This window comes from Carcharhinus amblyrhynchos, chromosome 23 (genome assembly GCF_965287045.1).
Source record: "Carcharhinus amblyrhynchos chromosome 23, sCarAmb.v2.hapA, whole genome shotgun sequence".
Lineage (NCBI taxonomy): Eukaryota > Metazoa > Chordata > Chondrichthyes > Carcharhiniformes > Carcharhinidae > Carcharhinus > Carcharhinus amblyrhynchos.
In genome coordinates, this window is record NC_137346.1 from 7,829,997 (window position 1) to 7,845,628 (window position 15,632).

Consider the following 15,632-nt stretch of genomic DNA (forward strand, 5'->3'; position numbering starts at 1 on the left):
ACAACACGCACATCCCCCTCTGCCCCCAACACCCACTCAGTCATCCCTACTGTCATCCACCCCCCCCCCCCCCCCCCCCCCCCCCCCCACACACACATACTAGTCTCTAAACTGCCAAGATCAAGATGAAATAGAGAAGCTGCATCAATAAATTGGATTGCACAGGAATGAACATCTCTGTGCAGTTGCTAAGCAACTGCGGGCTATTTGATTTGATTTGATTTATTATTGTCACATGTATGAACATACACTGAAAAGTATTGTTCCTTGTGCGCTATACAGTCAAAACATACCGTTCATAGAGAAGGAAATGAGAGAGTGCAAAATGTAGCGTTACAGTCATAGCTAGGGTGTAGAGAAAGATCAGCTTAATGCAAGTCTGTTCAAAAGTCAGGGAAGAAGCTGTTCTTGAGTGGGTTGGTACGTGACTTCAGACTTTTGTATCTTTTTCCCGAAGGAAGAAGGTGGAAAAGAGAATGTCCGGAGTGCGTGAGGTCCTTAATTATGCTGGCTGCTTTGCCAAGGCAGTCTGAAATATAGACAGAGTCAATGGATGGGAGGCTGGTTTGCGTGATGGATTGGGCTACATTCACGACCTTTTGTAGTTTCTTGCGGTCTTGGCCAGAACAGGAGTCATACCAAGCTGTGACACAACCAGAAATAATGCTTTCTGGTGGCACGGTAGCGCAGTGGTTAGCACTTCTGCTTCACAGCTCCAGGGACCTGGGTTTGATTCCCGGCTTGGGTCACTGTCTGTGTGGAGTTTGCACATTCTCCCTGTGTCTGCATGGGTTTCCTCCGGATGCTCCGGTTTCCTCCCACAGTCCGAAGATGTGCAGGTTAGGTTGATTGGCCATGCTTAAAATTGCCCTTAGTGTCCTGAGATGTGTACGTTAGAGGGATTAGTGCGTAAATATGTAGGGATATGGGGGTGGGGCCTGGGTGGGATTGTGGTTGGTGGGGACTCGATCGGCAAATGACCTCTTTCTGTACTGTAGGTTTCTATGATTTCTATGGTGCATTTGCAAATGTTGGTGAGAGTCGTAGCTGACATGTCAAATTTCCTTAGTCCTCTGAGAAAGTTGAGTCGTTGGTGGGCTTTCTTAACTATAGTATCGGCACTGGGGGACCAGGACAGGTTGTTGCTGATCTGGACACCTAAAAACTTGAATCTCTTGACCATTTCTACTTCGTCCCCATTGATGTAGACAGGGGCATGTTCTCCTTTACGCTTCCTGAAGTCGATGACAGTCTGTGCAGTGTCCATTGGGTTTTGGGTAGAAATATCATGCTGTATTTTCAAAGTTGTGACAGTTAATATTAACTTCTAGTGTGTGTTGGAGGAACAATGCAGCAGCTTGCCTTTTACCCTTAGCAAGTTTATTCTGCTTCCAACTCAGCAGAGTCACACACCGGGATCCTATGGCCACACTCGTCCCAAAACCGTAAAATCCCGCCTGAAGTCAATGGACCTTCCCATTGTCGGCCTTCACCCGCTGTGGTGGGAGGAGCGGTGGTATTCCGGTGCCAGACTCCATATAATTACCTACTGTAACTGTTCCAGCTGCGTCCATTTATACTCTTTTGGAGGTTCAGCACCTTTCCTTAATAAGGCAATGAACCTAATACTGCAATTGCCAAAGCATGTGCTAACTGATACACTGACAGCAACCTTGGGAAATAAGAATACAGGAAATTGGAACAGGAGTAGCCTTTTGGCCCCTGAAGCACAGTGGCACAGTGGTTAGCACTGCTGCCTCACTGCACCAGGGACCTGGTTCGATTCCCGGTTTGAGTCACTGTCTGTGTGGAGTTTGCAGGTTCTCCCAATATCTGCGTGGGTTTCCTCCGGGTGATCCGGTTTCCTCCCAAAGACGTGCTGGTTAGACGCACTGGCCATGCTAAATTCTCCCTCAGTGTACCCAAACAGGCACTGAGGTGTGGCGACTAGGGGATTTTCACAGTAACCTTCATTGCAGTGCGAATGTAAGCCTACTTGTGACACTAGTAAATACACTTTAAACTTTACTAGCTTGCTCCGCCTTTCAATAAGATCATGGCCGATCTGACTGTGGTCTTAACTCCACTTTCTATCTGCTCCCACCACCCCATAACCCTCAAATCCCCGGGAGATCAAGAATCTGTCCAACTCTGTCTTGAACATATTCAATGATCCAGCCTCCGCTGCTCTCTGGGATGGAGAATTCCACAGACTAAAGACCTCTGAAAGAAGAAATTCCTTCTCATCTCTGCTTTAAATGGGAAGTCCTCTATTTCCAAACTGTATCCCCTCCTACACTCCCCCACCAGGGGAAACATCATCTCAGCATTTACCCTGAGAATCTTATAATGTTCAATAAGATTGCCTCTCATTCTCCTAAACTCCAATGATTACCGGCCCAACCTGCCCAACCTCCCTCATAAGACAATCCTTTGATTCCAGGGGTGAATCTAGTGAATCTTCTCTGAACTAGCTCCCACACAAGTATATCCCTCCTTTAGTGAGGAGACTAAAACTGCATGCAGTACTCTAGGTGTGGTTTCACCGGTGCCCTGTAGCTCAAGTCCATGTACTCATTACTCAATTCAATTTACATCTGGATAGCAATGTAGCTGAGATACTCACAGCACAATATCCACAGAACCCAGTGCACATGCCAGAAATTTTAGCATGGCCAATCCACTTAACCCACACATCTTTGGAATGTGGGAGGAAAGTGGAGCACTCAGAGGAAACCCACGCAGACACGGGGAGAACGTGCAAACTGCACACAGACAGTGACCTGAGCTGGGATTCGAACCCGGGGCCAAGGCACTGTGAGTCAGCAGTGCTAACCATTGTGTTAATGTGCTGCCCGTATGTTCATATGAGAATACTCATTTAAACATCCAACAATGGCAGGCTGGGAAAGGCCAGCTGGTCTGTCAGATCCTCACTAAATGCTCATCGCACGCAGGGACACAATTCTTTGCAAACATGCTTATTTGCTGCTCTTACCTTTTTTGTGAGCTGACAAACTTAATTAGCAGATAACAGTGAGCCAGAGGTACAAAACTAGTGTTTGAATGTCACTTGATCACATCGAATTCCTCCTAAATAAACGAGACATGAATCCATTTCGGATAAACAGCTTAACACAGTAACTGGACCTGCTGGCTGGACATTGAGGGTTCAATCTTTTCTCCAGTCATTTTTGCACATCTTCATTTCCAGAGTAGCCAACATTATGATGGTAATGCAACTGTCAGAGAATGGTTACAGCACAGAAGGAGGCCATTTGACCCATTGTGTCTGTGCTAGCTCTCTGTGAGAGCTACTGATCTGGTCCAATTCCTCTGCTTTTTTTTTCTGTAGCCCTCCTCAGATAACTATCCAATTCCCTTTTGAAAGCCCCATGCCTCCAGCACACTCTGGGGCAGTGCATTCCAGATCCTAATCACTCCTGTTTTCCACATGTTACGAGTCTTCTTTTGCCAATAACCTTACATCAATATTCTCTGCATTAGGGTTAGGGTTTGTTAACCCCCTTGCCAATGGGAATGATTCCTCACTAACCAACTATTAATCCAGAAACTCAACTAATCTTCTGGGGACCTGGGTTCGAATCCCGCCACGGCAGATGGTGGTATTTGAATTCAATAAAAAATATCTGGAAGTAAGAATCTACTGATGACCATGAAACCATTGTTGACTGTTGGAAAAACCCATCTGGTTCATTAAAGTCCTTTAGGGAAGGAAATCTGCCGTCCTCGCCCGGTCCGGCCTACATTGACTCCAGAGCCACAGCAATGGGGCTGATTCTTAGCCCTCTAATATGGCCTAGCAAGCCACTCAATCCAAGGGCAATTAAAGATGGACAATAAATGCTGGCCCAGCCTGCGGTACCCATGTCCCATGAATGACTAAAAAATAATGAATGTGGCAACTGTGCACAGCAAGATCCCTCAAACAGCAACAGAACAGATGATCAGAATCTGACGTTAATGGTGTTGATTGAAGGATAAATATTACCTGGGACGCTTGGAGAATTCTCCGAAATTATTTTGAAATAATGCCCTGTGATTTTCTAGGTGCACCTGGAGAGACAAATGGAAGCTTTGGGTTGAATGTCTCACTTGAAAGATGGCCCCCTCCGGCAATGTGGCATTCCCTCAGTACCGCACTTTAAGTGTCAGCTCATGTGATCAGGCTCTAGGAGGTAGTTTTCAAGCCCAAAACTTTCCAGCTCAGGAGTGTAGACTCTTCAAAAGCCAGAATTAAAAGCAGTCAAACAATACCTCACGAGTAGGGACAAAGAGGGCAGCTGATAATAGATAAATGTGGCTGTAAGTAAAAAACAAATATCATATCATCCACTCAAAGCAGTTTCCAGTGAGCTATTTTGCAGTTGGGGTATCCACTGTGAATTGCGAAATGCTCATTTGGGCCTCATATCGATGGAATTTGCCACTATTCAAAACAACTGTTCCTTGCGATGCAAGATGATAAATATTCACTAAGAGCTCAGATTCTAAATTAGAAACCTTGTAAATTTTTCATGTCAGTTAATTAAAATGAAAAATACACAGCTTTGCACCCCACGCATCCCCAACGCCCGCCTCCCGACACACACCACGGATATTCTGTCTCCCCGTACCATCATTACCTGGTGTCTGCTCCGAGCACATCTCAACGCTGATGAACCCATAAGCACCTCAGCGAGAAACTTCATGCCTCGTTCAGGATTTTCTGCAAACTGTTGGGCAGGATGGAATCAAGTGACCCATTTTGTACCATTTGCACCTCACTCGAGCGGCAGCGAAATCTAAATTAAAAGCACTTCATTGCGCACCATCAGAGGGTTTTAAAACAAGTTGATGGGGTCTAATAAAAGACTGCTGTGGTGAATCAAATATCTGCAATATGCTGAACAACAGGAACCGGAATAAATAATTTGATCGCATTTCGTGCCTTTTGGTATTTTTACTCAGAACCAGATCTCTACTTAACAGTGGGGATGTATTATTGTATTCCATGCTGATGCTACAATTAAGCTCTCTACTAAACACCTCTACTTTCTCAGACGAAGGAAATTTAGCATGTCAGCTATGTCTCTCACCAACTTTTACAGATGCACCATAGAAAGCATGCTTTCTGTATCACAGCTCCTGCTCTGTTCAAAACTGCAAGAAATTACAAAGGGTCGTGCACAAAGCCCAGTCCATCCCGCAAACCAGCCTCCCATCCATTGACTCTGTCTACATTTCCCGCTGCCTCGGAAACGCAGCCAGCATAATCAAGGACCCCACTCACCCCGGACATTCTCTCTCCCACTTTCTTCCATCAGGAAAAAGATACAAAAACCTGAGGACTTACCAACTGACTCAAAAGCAGCTTCTTCCCTGCTGCTGTCAGACTTCTGAATGGACTTCCCTTGCATTAAGTTGATCTTTCTCTACACCCTAGCTATGACTGTAACACTACATTCTGCACCCTCTCTATGAATGGTATGCTTTGTCTGTATAGCATGCAAGAAACAATGCTTTTCACTATATGCTAATACCTGTGACAATAATAAATCAAATCAGACCAGAAAGGGAGCTCTGTACAGAGGAACAGGACTGGTCAGTTGAAATGTGATACAAATTGCAAAATCTGTATCATGAAAAAGAATACACTTTGATAGATGTCTCAAAGATAATGAGCTAGATAAGACCGAGAAGATGTTCTCCACTTGCTGGAGGAAAGCACAGCCCAGGAGTCATCAATTCAAGGCAGTTTTCAATAAATCCAACTGTGAAGGCAAGTGAAAGCTCTTTTCTCAGAAAGCGGTTACAATGTGGAACTCACCACCAGCTGGAATGGTTCAGGCGATGGCACAGATATATGAAAGGGGAACTTAGATAGCGACATGAGGGAGAAAGGATTAGAAGGACTTAATTGGGTTAGATTAAATAAACATCTGCTGTTTAATTCTATGTGAGTGGGAAAAAGATACAAAAGTCTGAGGTCACGTACCAACCGACTCAAGAACAGCTTCTTCCCTGCTGCTGACAGATTTTTGAACAGACCTATCTCGCATTAAATTGATCTTTTTCTATACCCTAGATCTGACTGTAACACGACATTCTGCACTCTTTCCTTTCCTTCTCTATGAATGGTATGTTTTGTCTGTATAGCGCACAAAAAACAAAACTTTTCACTGTATTTTAGTACATGTGACAGTAATGTATTAAATCAAATCAAATCAAAAGATTTTGTCCATTGGATATTTCTGCACTGGATGCAAGTGGGAGTGATTAGAGTCCATTGAAATTCCATACCTCGAGTGAATGGGAACAGATCAGATCCATTGGGATTCTATACAGTGTGTGAATTGGGAATGAGTTCTGGATCATTGGGATTCTATACAGACTGTGAATTGGGAATGAATTCTGGATCATTGGGATTCAAACAGTCTGTGAATTGGGAACAAGTTCTGGATCATTGGGATTCTATACAGACTGTGAATTGGGAATGAATTCTGGATCATTGGGAAGAAGTTCTGGATCATTAGGATTTTATATAGAGTGAATCGGGAAGGTATTTTGGATCATTGAGATTCAATATAGAGAATGAATTGGGAGTAAGTGGAGGGGGGGCTTTGGTTCATTGCTGAGTTTATAACAGTAATGGTGTGGTTTCGGAATGCAGGGTTCCAGCCCGGTGTCGCTCACAGGGTGCTGTGACCAGTCTCAACAATAACAGCAGCCTCAGCCTTTACAGGAGCCTGTTACACGCTCCGATGAAAGAGTGCTCCATGCTCCGACTAGCCTACCAGCCAATCACCAGCAAACATCGAAGCTTCATCTGAAACCCAGGAGGAGCTGGCTGGTTTTTGTAACATATCCTTTACCCCATCCCAAATTTAACTAGAAAATCCGATTCATGGGCATGGGAATATAAGAATCAAACTAGAGCAAAGATTCCAATGTGAACCTCTCTGCTGACTGTCACTGCAATAAAATCATAGAATCGTAGAATCCCTACAGTGCAGAAGGAGGCCATTCGGTCCATCCAGTCTGCACTGACCACAATCCCACCCAGGCTCTATCCCCATAATCCTATGCATTTACCCTACTAATTCCCCTGACACTAAGGGTCAATTTAGCATGACCAATCAACCTAACCTGCACACCTTTCGGACTGTGGGAGGAAACCAGAGCACCCAGAGGAAACCGACACAGACACGGGGAGAACGTACAAACTCCACTCAGACAGTGACCTATTTTAACCAAAGTTTTGGATGAGGGTTTCAATAGTTGAGCAACAAGATTGATGGGCCCAATGGCCTCCTTCTGAGCTGAAATTTCCATGATAGAATGGCTTTTTCCTTCACTTGGAAATTCCTTCCATCTTTGATGACCCCAAGAGTGTGGAGAAGGTCACAGGGTAAATCTGTAATTAGAATCTGGCCAGTTTAAAGCCAGGCCCACAGTTCTTTTTGAAGAACGGTATCATTTATTAATTTATACACCTCTACAAGATCATCTTTTAGCTGTTTCCTCTCAAAGCACTCACCTGACGATGGAGCAGCGCTCTGAAAGCTAGTAGTGTTTGCTACCAACTAAACCTGTTGGACTTTAACCTGGTGTTGTGAGACTTCTTACAGTGTTTACCCCAGTCCAACACTGGCATCTCCACATCCTCCCAAGGCTGACAGGCCCAAGGTTTCACAGGCCCTGATTTTACCAGCACCGAAATCAGGGTGGGCGAGGTTCAGAGAACGGCATTCTCCGTTGGCCTTGGGTGCAATCTTACAAGCCTCTGGCGGATATGCCAGTAAAATTCCTGCCACAGTATCTGTCGTTATAACTGGGGCGTATTGACAATAAGCACTGGTGTCTCGGTTACTCCTTGAACTGTGCTTAGGGCTTGAATATCTCAGTGAGCAGATGCAACATTCAAAGTGGAGTCAAAACAGAATGCAATTTCCTGTTTACACTCAACCGAACAGGCTGGAGTTCAACAATGTGAGGGTGAATCGTGCAAACAATGAAAATTTCCCTTTTAATTCCCTCTGAAGAATACGTTCTGTGACAATTTCTGAATTAAAATTAGGTGGTGTTTTAAAAAGGCACTTTATCAATGTCACAAAATCTAGCCAATTATCGCAACTCAGCAAGAAAGGCTCCACCACATCCTCACCAGCCACCTATAGCAGCTTACCAGCTTCCCCATCACACTCTCAAATGATTCCCGTGACCTACATTCATTGGGAGGCTGAAGAATCCAGAGCTACCCACCAGCTACCTGCCTGGCTAGCAGCGTAGGCCGCCTGGTGGACTGCTGGAAATTTCTCAGCTCGAAACTGCACAGAATCGCCCGAGACCAGCCAGTCATGGAGAGTTGCTGGCGTTTGGGCGAGCGTTTACTGAGAAACGGGCTGTGGTATCAAGCTCGGAGCAACTTGCCTTTTAGAGTGGACACCACTCTTGACTGATCAGCATTTGTATCTTACAACATGCGAGGTTCAGTCCCCAAAGGTTAATCTTGGAAGAAAGTCTCAGGAATCTTGGAAGACTAAGGAAATTTGGCATATCAGCTACAACTCTCACCAACTTTTACAGATGCACCATAGAAAGCATTCTTTCTGGTTGTATCACAGCTTGGTATGACTCCTGGTCTGCCCAAGACCACAAGGAACTACAAAAGGTCATGAATGTAACCCAAACCATCACGCAAACCAATCTCCCGTCCATTAACTCTGTCTACACTTCCCGCTGCCTCGGCAAAGCAGCCAGCATAATTAAGGACCCCACGCACCCCGGACATTCTCTCTTCTACGTTCTTCTGTCGGGAAAAAGATACAAAAGCCTGAGGTCATGTACCAACTGATTCAGGAACAGCTTCTTCCCTGCTGTCATCAGACTTTTGAATGGACTCACCTTGCATTGAGTTGATCTTTCTCTACACCCTAGCTATGACTGTAAGACTACATTCTGCACTCTCTCGTTTCCTTCTCCATGAACGGTATGCTCTGTCTGTGTAGCGCACAAGAAACAATACTTTTCACTGTATGTTAATACATGCGACAATAATAAATCAGATGAAATGAAATCAAATCAAATCAAAACATGAGCGGTTCAGTCCTAAAGGTTAATCTTGGTGTTGGATCAGCAAAAAAAACAGAAAAATAATATCTCAGTGTTCTAACTGAAATGTATAAAACTCTTAAGGAGTTAGTCAGGGTGAAGCTGTCTGTACTTGGCTGGTTTGCCCAGTGGCTATTTACCTTCTGTCCCCATCGGAGAGGAAGTCCCACCTCTGATAGTTGCTGGCCAATCAAATGGACAGCAAATCTTTTGTCTCAGCAGTGCCCCTGCAAGTGGTGGCCATTGCTGAGATTACAAGCAGTCCCCTGGAGAAGAGGAACCAGGAGCCCAGACGACAGTGAGCCCAGGGTCACATTGGTTGACGGACTCTGGGAAAGGGGTGAGAAGCTGGGATCAATCGCAAGGCGGTGCGGGTGAGTAGAATTGCAGGGGGTAAGGGATATCTGGGATGGCGATGTGGGGCGTGGGCAGAGGGTCGCAAAAATAAGAGACGCCATTAATTACATAGATTTGGAATAAACATCTAATGTCAGTAATGGTGACTAGATTGAGGGCGACACGATGGCACAGTGGTTAGCACTGCTGCCTCACAGCACCAGGGACCCGCGGCTGATTCCCGGCTTGGATCACTGCCTGTGTGGAGTTTGCACATTCTCCTTGTGCCTGCGTGGGTTTCCTCTCGGTGCTCCCGTTTCCTCCCATGGTCCAAAGATGTGCTAGTTAGGTGGACTGGCCACGCTAAATTGCTTTTTAGTCTCAGGGGGATTAGCTAGGGTAAATGCATGGGGTTATGGGGATAGGGGCTAGTCGGTGCAGACCCGATGGGCCAAATGGCCTTCACCCGCACTGTCGGATTCTATGAAGATTGTCCTAAAAACCCATCTGGCTCACTAAATTCCTTAAGAGAAGGCAATTTCCATCCTTACCCAGCCTGGGCCTACACGTGACTGCAAGACCACAGCAATGTGGCTGGTTCTTAGCTGCTCTCTGAGATGGCCTAGTAAGCCACTCAGGCATCAAGAAGGTGGATCACGGCCACCTTCTCAAAGGGCATCCGGGACGTGCAGAAAACGCTGGCCTTGCCAGCGATGCCCACACCCCTCAGGGCATAAAATCAAGAGATTGCCAAGCAAGTGTGAGCCCCAATCTGGTGGGTGAAGGGGATGCTGTAAATAAGGAAGGGTTAGGTGCTTTAGGAATCATAGAATCATACAGTGCAGAACAGGCCCTTCAGCCCATCAAGTCTGCACCAAAACATTAGAAACACCTGAACTCCCACCTAATCCCATCTGCCAGCACTTGGCCCTGAATGTTATGATGTGCCAAGTGTTCATCCAGATATTTTGTAAAGGATGTGAGGCATCCGCCCTCCACCACAGTCCCAGGCAGCGCATTCCAGACCATCACCACCTGCTGGGTAAAAAGATTTTTCCTCACGCCCCCCCCCCCAAACTTCCTGCCCCTCATCTTGAACCTACGTCCCCTCATGACTGACCCTTCAATTCAGGGGAACAGCTGCTCCTTATCCACTCTGTCCATGTCCCTCATAATCTTGTACAGCTCGATCAGATTGTCCCCTCAGTCATCTCTGCTTCAGAGAAAACTACCCAAGCCTGCCCAACCTCTCTTCGTAACTTAAATGTTCCATTTCAGGCAGCATCCTGGTGAATCTCCTCTGCACCCCCTCCAGTGCAATCACATATCTCCGATAATGCGGTGACCAGAACTACACACAGTACTCACCAAAGTGAGAAAAGGGAGGAATCTAAAAGATAATGCGCAATATCCTACTAATGAATAGATACGGAATACGGCTAGACCAGAAACTGGCTGTGCTGATGACAATGTCCAATTAATATCTGCACATCTTACCACTGGCATCTGATATTAATCCTAGGAGACCAACAGCAGAAATAAGTCAAACTCATCGAGTATCAGACAATTAATCAAATGAAATAGCAAACCTTGCAACGTTCAGATTCTGTAATGTGGTACAAGAGCCTCTGCAGGTTATAATTGAAGAGCCAAACACCGTGTAATATTATGCTAACTGACAGCAAGATTAATTATTGTATATTGTATCATTTAATGACCCTCATTCTACTGAGCAGAGGTACAACAGGACACGCACTGCCCGTCTAGATGCACACATGGGCCAGTTTAACCCTCTCCCAAAAGAAACCCAGCAGACCAGCCCTCAGAATTGCTTAGTATATCTTTTGCGCGCAGGAACAGGCCATTCGGCCCAACCAGTCAATACTCGTATTAATAGAGTCATAGGGCGGGATTTTCCGGCCATGCTGGCCCCAAGACGGGAAAATCCTGCCCGAGGTCGACACACCTTTGCATGACCCATATCTTGCCCGCTCTGATTCTCATGGCAGGCAGGATGGGAAGATTCTGCCCATAGAGTCTTACGGCACAAGAAAAGGCCCTTCGACCCATCAAGTCTGCATTAACAAGGCTTGCATGGCTGAATTTGCCTACTTTTGCTCCCAATTCCTATGTTCCTATGAGAATAAGTACCACTCAAGACAATGCTAATCCCATTTTCCTGCACTTGTCCCATATCCTTTAATGTTACATTTCAAATGTCCATCGTGGACCCTCCTCCCATCCCACTTCATCTGATCTCATTAACACCTTCCAATCCTTTCCCCATCATGTGTTTATCTGGCTTCTCCTTAAATCTCCTCCGTATCTCTCCCACTGCCTGTGGGGAGTGAGGTCCACAGTCTCATTAATCTCTGGGTCACGTCATTTCTCCTGAATTCCCCATTGGACTTATTAGTGACATTCCTGTATTTATTGTCCTTCGCCTTGGCCTTCCCCCGCAGTTGGAAATAGCTTCACTATGACTGTATCAAACCTCTTCACCATCTGGAATGTGCAATGCCCCCAGAATGTACCCTGAAACAAAGCATTCATTTGCCATGTACGAAACACATGGCACTGACTCCACCCCAGGGAGTGGCACATCACTCCAGCCCCTCTCTCAACTCGTCATTCATCCGTGAGGCTGGAGAAATGACAGGCGAACGAGATCAGAGATTGGGAGTGGGGATGCCATTCTCTCTTCCTTGTGCCGGGTTCTAAGGCTAACTACAGCCACCCTGCTGCTGTCTCGGCTAAACGTCAGTCTCTGAGACACTGGCCATCCTGTACCCAACCCACCACTTGCGGGAATGAAAGTGAGAAGGAAATGGGGAGGAAAATATGTGAATCAAACAGCACAAAAACAGGCCATTCGGCCCGCTGTGCCTGTGTGAGATTTTTGAAAGAGCAATTCAGGTAGTCCCACTAGCCAGCTCTTCATGTATATATCCAACTCTTTTCTGAAATTTAAGATGTCTTCACTCACCTGATGAAGGAGCAGCACTCCAAAAGCCCGTGATTCCAAATAAACCTGTTCTGCTTTAACCTGGGTGTAGTGAGACTTCTTACTGTCTCTGAAAGTTACTATGGAATCTGTTTCTTGACAATCTAGATCATGACATCATCCTCAGCAAAGAAGTTTTCCCTCATCTCCTCCACTGTTTGCCCTTCCTGACTTGGAAATATATCACCTTTCCTTCACTGTTGCTGGGTTAAAATCCCAGAACTCCCTCCCTAACAGCACATTGGGTTTACCTACAGCACTTGACCTGCAGCGGTACAAGAAGGCGACCCACCACCACCTTCTCAAGGGACAATTAGGAATGGACAGTAAATGCTGGCCTAGCCGATGACACTCATTTTCCATGAACGGATACTAAAAACTTGTTTCAAATCTGCGTCACTGACTCTCCGAGCAGCCAAGAGAAAGAATTTCTCCTGATTCACTCACGCCAAACCCCTCGTGATACTGAACATCTTGATGGAACCTCCCATTAACCTCCTCTCCTCAGAGAACGATCCCAGCCTCTCTGTGCGAGCCTAGGTACAAAACTAAAAGCTGAAAATAGTTGAGCTTTTAAATGCTTGTGTGAAAAGTTTGCAATTGGGATTTGCCACGTTCCAGTGGCTGAAGGGGCCCGGGCTGTACTCACATGATGGCATCCACCGGTCTTTCGATGTGTGGAGAGGTACAACCCAGAATTTCACCCGGTGACAGCGGCTTACACTGCGGGACGCAAATGTCATATTCCGATCGCAGCTCCTGGCTCGTGGACTGGAGAATGAAAGAATGGAGGGAAAGAGAGAGAGAGAGAGAATGAGTCAGGCGGACATTCAGAGACAGTGGATGGGGGAATAGTGCTATTGAACGACTGAAAGATTAGCCATGGAAAGAGACACAAGTTACAGTCAAACCTCATTAGTCCTCCTTTCCCGCTGGGAGGAGCTGTAAATGGGTCATCAATGCCAATTCCCATAACACCCAGAGACTGCTTCTAGCATTACACTCGCTATTCCCGAAATTTTACAGCTAATTAGGAAGCAATTTTTTATTTTTTCGTCACCCTTCAGTAACGCCTTGCTTAATGATTATTAAAGTGGGAGAGGATTCTTCTTTCACTAGGCTGCTGTTGACAGCGACACAGGGAACCCGCACGTACTTAAGGAGCTATAAGCGGGTGGAATTAAAACAGCCGAGTGGTCAGCAGCAGAATGGGGACAAGTCTCCACCGTCTCCCTCTGCCTGCCCTTACAGAACACTGTTTGAGGCTGGGCTCTGTACCTCCCCAGTGTGGCACGGTTGAATCCAATGCTGACTGGCTGGACAGTCCCTGGTGGGGTTTCCTCACCTTGCCAAGGTGCCCTTGGGGGTCTGAGCGAGCTGTACCACCGTGTCAGCCCGAAACCTGAGCTAGCTGCTGCTCAGCGTAAAAGATGATTCAATGACCACATTTTAGACTCTGTGACCTTCGCCAGCCCCTGCAATCCCTCCACAGCTTTGCATCCCTCCAATTCTGGCCTCTTGATTTTAACACTCTGCCATTGGCAGCCATGTCTTCAGCTGCCTGGCGCCCCAAGCTCTGGATTACCCACCAACCTCACCCCCTCCTTCCCACTACCCTACCCCAACTTTCTCCAAAAACCTGGCAATCTCTTCCTCCTTTAAGACGTTGGATGAGATTCTCTGCACCCAAAGCAACTGCGCACGGTGCTGATCTCAGGCCTACCCAGAAGGCAAATGGTATGTTGGCCTTCATAGTGAGAGGGTTACAGTACAGGAATTGGGATGTTTTACTGCAATTGCAAAGGGCATCATTGAGGCCACATCTGCAGTATTGGGTGCAGTTTTGGTGTCTTTATCTGAGGAAGGATGTTCTTGCTATAGAGGGAGCGCAGCTAAGGTTTACCAGGCTGATTCCTGGGATGGCAGGAATGTCACATGAGGAGAGGCTAAGTCGATAAAGATTATACTCACTGGAGTTTAGAAGAGTGAGAGGGGATCTCATAGAAACTTACAAAATTCTAACAGGATTAGACAGGGTAGATTCAGAAAGAATGCTCCTGATGGTTGGGGAATCCAGAACTTGGGGGTCATAGTTTGAGGATAAGGGGGTAAACCTTTCAGAACTGAGATGAGGAAAAATTTCTTCACCCACAGGGTGTGTGGAATTCACTATCACAGAATGTGGTTGAGACCAAAATGCTGTGTGATTTCAAGAAGGAATTAGATATAGCTCTTGGAGCTAAAGGGACCCAGGGGTTATGAGGGAAGGGAGGATAAGGATATTGAAGTTGATGATCAGCCATGATCAAAATGAATGGCGGAGCAGGCTGGAAAGGCCAAATGACCTACTCCTACTTCTAGTTTCTACGTTATCCTCATCCGAGATTAACTTCCAAATGATCACCTGTCAAGCGAGGCTCCAAAATAATGGACTTTGTCAAGTCAGGAGGCAGACAGCTGATGTGTGCCCCAAATTACCAGAAGGGTTTGAGAGAAGCATTCAATCAGCTCTCCCACTTTCTGCTCAATAAGGTCAGTCGAAACCAGTCGAGGCAATTCATCAGGATGTCACTCTGTGAAGTGCTCAATGGTCAGGGCCACAGTGCTAAAATAAAAAAGAGTTGCTTCGAATAGCAAAGCCCCAGACTCCCGCTGATACTTCCACAGCAAGTTTACACAAAGTGCAGAAGCTAATGGAAGGAAAATTGATCACCATTATTACCCAGGCTGCTGCAACACCATTGCTGCATTATGACAAATATTCCGTACTGGTTAACACTTCCGGAAACAAAATCGGAGCCTGGGTTTACCGACCGGCCTCCAAAGCGTTCTCGACACTGCAGTCGATCAGCCTGGTCAAAAGTAAGCAGCAAATAAACGGGAGGCCCGGCACAAAGAGGGAGGAAAAGACAGCAACCGTCAGGGAGGTCGGCACGGTGGCACAGTGGTTAACACTGCTGCCTCACAGCGCCAAGGGTCTGGGTTCGATTCCCAGCTTGGCCACGAATTGTGTGGAGTTTGCACATTCTCCCTGTGTCTGTGTGGGTTTCCTCCAGGTGCTCCACTTTCCTCCCACAGTCCCAAAGACATGCTGGTTAAGTGCACTGGCCGTGCTAAATTCTCCCTCAGTGTACCCGAACAGGTGCCGGAGTGTGGCGACTTATTTGTGAGTGGTGAA

At 46.3% G+C, this 15,632-nt stretch overlaps 1 protein-coding gene across 1 annotated transcript in view; it reads right to left on the minus strand.

Moving 5' to 3' along the window:
• The window catches only part of dph1 (diphthamide biosynthesis 1), a 592,086-nt gene that overhangs the window by 247,900 nt on the left and 328,554 nt on the right, over window positions 1-15,632 (minus strand). Inside the window, exon 6 of the mRNA XM_080210803.1 lies at window positions 13,104-13,225. Coding sequence (XP_080066929.1) covers window positions 13,104-13,225 — 122 coding nt within the window. The remainder of the gene's footprint in view (window positions 1-13,103; window positions 13,226-15,632) is intronic.